Below are 6,051 nucleotides of genomic sequence, written 5' to 3' on the forward strand. Positions count from 1 at the left end.
GCAACGGCCGCGGCCCGGCGGCGGGCGATGTGGCTGCGGGAGGCCCGGGCCCGTGCGGCGGAGCGGGAGGAGCGGGGCCGGCAGCAGTGGGAGCGGGCCGGACGCTGCTTCGCCCGGGCCGCGCTCTGCAGCTCCAAGCAGGCTCGGTGGAGCGAGCCGCGGGCCCTCCCGGCCAGGTGCGGGCGGGGCAGGGCCGGGTGAGGCCTGGCGGGGCCTGTCCGGGCGGGCCCGGTGCCCCCCTGACGCCCTCCGTGTCCCGGCAGCTCGCAGGAGGCCCGGCGGGAGGAGCTGGAGCGGCGGCGGGAGCGGCTGAGGCGGCTGCTGGCCGAGGAGAGCGAGGAGCTGGCGGCCGAGCTGAGGGAGCTGAGGCGGGAGCCCGGCGAGGCGCTGCGGGAGCGGAGCGGGGCGCTGCGGGCAGCACGAGAGCGGCGGGGCCGGGAGGTGAGGGCCGGGCAGGGCCCGGGGGGTGAGGGCAGGGCCGGGCAGGGCCGCCCAGCCGCCGTCCCTTGTCCCCGTGTCGCCCCCGCAGGTCGCCGAGCGGCTGCTGCACGAGCACTGGAGGCAGAACAGCGCCGAGCTGCGGGAGGTGAGGCCGCTCCTCTGCGTGTCCCGTGCTGGTTTCGCCCCGTTTTAACGGGGAGCTCCTCGCGTGTCTGCTGGTGTCACTCAGCCCGAGTCGCAGCGCAGGGATAGCCAGGCAAATGGCCCGAGGGTCAGCTGCCGGAGGGTCAGCAATCCGTCCTGACACCGAGAGCAGGTTTTCAGGGTCTGTACAAAGCCTTGGTGCTTTCCGGAGCTGTGCGTGCCCTGTCTGTAGTGCTTCCCTGTTCGTTGTTCTGCTGCCGTGCTGCTCCAGCAGCCGCAGCTCCGGTTTCAGTCTCGCTGTAGCATTTCCCAGGACTGGTGTGTGGCGCTGAGCTCGGGACCCGTGGGCACCGAGGACACCCGGAGCTCTGCAGGGGCTGGGCCAGGTGCTCCAGGGTCCCCCCGGGTGCTGCTGGCACTGCTGGCGATGCCACCTCTCTGTCTGCAGGTGGAGTCGGAGCTGCACAGGAGGCACGTTGTGGAGGCTTGGGGTGATCAGCTAAAGCAAAAAAAGCAGGTATGCTGTGGGGTTTCTGGTCACTGGTGCTCAGGGCGGACTCCTGGAGCACCTGAGCTGGCAGGCAGGTTGTGGAAGGAGTAGGATCTGGCCGTTTGTTTGTTGTTCTCCTAGCATTCATAGCTGAACTTCATGAATTGGATACTGCAATATGCAAATCCTGGATATGGCAGTGTAGTGATTTCAATATGAAAGCATAATAAAGGCCTTCAAATACAGGTTTCAGCAGTAATAATAATAAAATAAAGCTTTATAAGATAATCTGCTCATATTTGTAACCACCTGTGCTTTGTTTTGGCTCAACAAGCAAGAAGAAACTGAACGAGAAGAGAAAAAGCGCTACGAAAACAAGTATGAAATTGCACGAAGGGAAGCTCTGGAGAGAATGAGACAAGAGGAAGAGAAGCGTCGGCTGGAAGAGAAGAAGCAAGCAGAGATATTGCTTCAGCAGATAGAAGAACTGAAACTACAGGAGACAGAGGTAACCTTTAGTCTCTTCTCATCTGAGAAGGAAGTTCATGGTTTTACTTGGAAATAGAGCAGCACTGACCCGACCTCTTACCCCCAGGTTTCTTCTGGATTAAACCTGGAACAAACTAGCTGTGGCTATTGTTCTGTCAGTAAAGCAGACCCCTCCTGTGAACACTGGCATATTAACTGAACTCTCATAGACTTCATAGACTATGGGACAAACTCAAAGGTTTTCTCAGGGATGTCCTAGCTCTCTGAAGTACTCTTAGTTTTTCCTTTTCACGTATATTAGGCAACAAAGCTGAAAAAAGAGCAAGAGAATTTATTAAAGCAACGGTGGGAGCTTGAAAAATTAGAAGAAGAAAGGAAACAAATGGAAGAGCACCGGAAGAAGATTGAGCTTGGGTATGGGATCAAATGTAGCTTTCAGCAGGGACGGGTAGAATCCTTTCCTATCTCCATGGCAGTAGGGGCGGCACAAGGAGGTATTTCCAATAGCAGGGGTGGGTTGTAAATGTTTGGGTTTTGCTAGAAGCGCCCAGAAGAGCTAATAAGCAAATGCATTGGTGCTGTTACTTCTTGTTCATGTTAGAGGTAGCAGGTACCTCTGTTGCCTGTAAATATTATAATCATAAATGTACCCTCCCGAGTGCTGGTATATAAGAAAATAGGGCTTCAGAGTGAGTTTAAATGTGTTTTTTTCTCCTTCAGCCGTTTTTTGAGGCATCAGTGTAATGCCCAGTTGAAGAGACGAGCCCAGCAGATACAGGAGGAGCTGGTAAGAGGAAATACCCCTTGATTTATACCTTATAGAGACTGTGTGTTGAAGGAACCGTACCCTTTGTGTTTCATTTGTGTCTGCCTCTAATGCCTGCAGGTAAGTAGTAAGGAAACCCCTTCTGGCTTGTGAATGGGGCTGGAACAAAAAGATCATAGAGAATCTGAGCATACCCTCAACACCGTGTCACCAGTAACTTGGTAGAGTTGTTTTGCATGCAGGATAGAAGGCTGTTGGACAGTTGTTACTCTTTTGGCTTTTCTCAAGGAAACAGACAGACAAATCTTGTTAGCCCTCCTCGAGAAAGAAGATGAGGATCAGCGCCGCCAGTCAGCGAGACGAGAACGAGCTGTCGCAGACGTTGCCTGGATGAAACGTGTCATTGAGGAACAGCTCCAGCTAGAGAAGGAGAGGGAGGCGGAACTCCAGACTATTTTTAGGTGAGTTTACGCACCTCTGCACTTCATCTAAAGCCACCATGTGCTGGATATTCTTGCCTGATTGGCAGGCTCCATTAATGTTTGTTAAATGTGGACATTAGGAAGAGGTGTGTCGCTGGCCTTGCTGTTGTGGAGGTGCTGCAGTAGAACTGAGGTCTTCCCCCTCATTCCTTGTGCCAAGTGCCGTGGCTAGGCAGTCAGCATGAAGTGCCTGCAGCTTCTCTGCAAAGACAGAGCCAGAGCCTGTGGTGGTTTTTCAGTTGCCACAGGGCAAGACCTGGTCCATAAATTTTTACCTCAGTTCTAAGAACCAAAAAAGGTAGGAATGCAGAGAACGCAAGGATTACCTTTTAGCAGACAGAACTTAAAAGCTGGTTATAAAATACTTCTAAATATTCTGCATTTTCAATGTGGTGGGGTTTAGTCTAAGTGAATCCAAAACTGCACGTTGTTTCTTGTTGTATCTCAGAGCCTGTAAATGCAACTTCCCTCAGGTCCCTTATTTGTTACTCACCTTTGGCTCTCCTCAGCTTAGAGACCATCTTCACTGGTGACAGGACTGTATGCTACCATCAAGTTCTAGTTAAACGTTTTGGCACAGAGGAAAGATTTGCACAACTGTCAGCTGTTTCAGCAATGGTCCTCGCTACTGTCCCCTGCATGCAGTAATTCTCTTGTTACAAGGCAAGCTTCCTTGCTGAGGTCATTCTGTTCCTGGGGCAGACCTCAGCATCCAAGAAATCCTGCTCCAAGCCAGCGTTTCCTTCACTGTGCTACTGCTGTTCAGTAACAGGGAGGTCAGAGTGGTTCTCCAAAACAGGCACAGGTGGGGGTGGACACGCTAGCGGCATGGGAACAAATGCAAAAAGCAAACTGAGCCCTCCTCTCAAGCACAGGGTAGCTCATCTATGCACAGGGAGTGTGTGTGTATGCAATATTTAACTGTAAGCAGTAAACTTAATGACAATTCTTCTCCTTGCCTTTAGAGAAGAAGCTAAAAAAGTTTGGGAGAAGAGGGAAGAAGAATGGGAAAGAGAGAAGGTGGCCAGAGATCGCCTGATGAATGAGGTGATGCCTTTCTTTGATTCGGTGTCTCTCTTGGTTTGACAAAACTGTTGTTCCCTCTAGTGGGTTACAGCCTCCAGTACTTGAGGGAGAGATTTTCTGTTGGCCTGACACGTTTTCTGATAACTGTTTAACTGTCTGCACCAAGATTTCCCCAGTTCTGCTTGTAAGTCTGGCCTCTGTCTTGACTTAGCTTCTCCCTTAATCCTCTCACTTCACAAAGGTCCTTGCAGGCAGACAGCGCCAGATCCAAGAGAAGATGGAGTTAAACAGACGGGCCCAAGAAGAGTCTGTAAAGTATCGGGAGCAACTGATCAGAGAACTTGAGGAGGCAAAGGAACTGACAAGGCGAGAGAGAGAACAAGAGAAGGAACTGCAGACGGCTCGCAGACAGGAATTGGAAGCTCAGGTATCGTTTGCTTTTTCAGATGTGTTGTACCCAAATGTTGAAGGTGTTGCTGCAGTGTATTTACACAAATGTTACTTCTGGAAAATGCACAGAAAGGTACTGTTGCAGAGGATTACCGGGCTTCTGAGAGGTCGGTTCAGGACATTCCTAATTCCATGTGGACAGATAAGTGTCCACACAGCCCGTGGTTTTGTCTTGTAACCTGTTGGCCAGCACGTGTGAGCTGTAACCACCCTCGTCTTTCCTCTGCTCAGGTGACAGAACGCCGCTTACAAGAGCAAGAGGAGCAGGAGCAGCAGAGGGAGGAGGAGGAGGAGGAGCGCTCCCTCAGGCAGCGCTGCGAGGAGTTGGTGCGGCAAGAAGCCAGGAGCATGGCTGAGCGAGGATACCGCAGCAGGGTGGGTAGCAGTGCCCAGATAAACACCTCCCATAGCACTGAGGCACATCAGGAGGGCTGCCAGCCATCACGCAAACAGAATTTTCACTGTTTCTAATCTGCACCTTAGTTGCTGCACAGTGCCAGAGCAGACCAGACCTGTTCTGTCCCTTGGTGCTATTTCTAGCAGAGAGCTGCAGCTCTCTCTGAAGAGCTGCTCTTCTTGTTTGCTGATACATTAGGTCTGGATTTCTAAATAATTTGTGAGGCAGATTTATTGCTACTGCCTCATGTTATTCTAAATGTTATCAGCCACATCTTCTGCCATGTTTTGTCTGGTTCTAAAATCTACTTAAGCCACATTCCTAGCAGATCATATTTTTCATGAGCAGCTGTGCAAAGTAACTTGCCTTTGTCACTTATTTGACAGTAGCTACAAGAGCCAGAGAAAGCTGAAAGGGAATATACACCTCTGGAGTATCAAATTTTAAACATTTCTAATGACTTCTTGAAAAAATATTCTTCATTCTCCAAGCATGTTATCTGCATGCTAAATAGTGCGTGTGAACAATTAATTTTAGATCCCATGGATTAGTTACCATCTTCCTTGTTTTAACCTTTAGCTCTACGGTTACCCAAAAGCAGCGTGGACCTGAGGATTTTGTCCTTTATATTTGAAGAATGAGCACTAAATGAAGTTGTAGACTATGAAAAGAACATTTTGAAGAATCAGGGAACTCCTGAAGTAACTCCAGTTTCGGAGTAGCCTACAATGACACCAAGATTCAACGCAGCAGAAGTTAGGTTTCTGAATGTAGTTAGCTGTGGCCCAGCTGAACCCAAGATAAAACTTCTGCTGATTTCCATAAACTTGGAGGCGTAATAATACTTGGAGGACTCCACCCCGAACTGCTTCACTTACTGTGTTCAGGAGATGTATTTTAGTACATGCTACATTGGATCAAAACAGAAAAGGAATTAAACTCACCCTTTCACATTTTAGATCTAAAGAATTTGTGCCTCCTGTGGAACAGGAACCATAAACCTCCAGGTGCTGTTTTCTATTTAAAAGAGAGAAGTAGGATGTGCCTAGAAGTCCCAGCTGTCCTTTAAGGGTTGCTTCATAACACATCGCAAATCAGAAAGGTAATGTGTGCTGTGGCAGTAATTGTTAACATGCCCAGCTCCTCTCTAGGGGCTGTAGATGGCTTCAATAAACTTTTTTTTACTTGTTTCATAATGAATAATCGTAAGCTGACCATCTGTTAGTTTCTTTACATGAGCAAATTGCTACAAGCACAGAAGGGGAGGGGTTTTAGTTGATGGCACTTGCTACTTCCTTGCTACAGGCAACTGCAGCTTAAAATCAGGCCAAGCACTTCAAGCGGGTGTGGCACGTTGGGCTCTGTC

The 6,051-nt window shown here is 49.9% G+C and overlaps 1 protein-coding gene across 1 annotated transcript; it reads left to right on the forward strand.

Moving 5' to 3' along the window:
- The first annotated feature begins 12 nt into the window (after window positions 1–12).
- TCHP (trichoplein keratin filament binding) lies at window positions 13–5,888 on the forward strand. The gene is made up of 12 exons (XM_084491707.1): window positions 13–176; window positions 264–441; window positions 530–586; window positions 1,034–1,102; window positions 1,410–1,583; window positions 1,866–1,978; window positions 2,285–2,351; window positions 2,619–2,791; window positions 3,778–3,859; window positions 4,080–4,265; window positions 4,520–4,663; window positions 5,265–5,888. Exons 1-12 carry the CDS (start codon window positions 28–30, stop codon window positions 5,295–5,297), a joined length of 1,425 nt encoding a protein of 474 aa, XP_084347833.1. The 5' UTR covers window positions 13–27; the 3' UTR covers window positions 5,298–5,888.
- Window positions 5,889–6,051: the final 163 nt, after the last annotated feature.

Source organism: Aythya ferina, assembly GCF_964211825.1.
Source record: "Aythya ferina genome assembly, chromosome: 17".
NCBI classification, from domain to species: domain Eukaryota; kingdom Metazoa; phylum Chordata; class Aves; order Anseriformes; family Anatidae; genus Aythya; species Aythya ferina.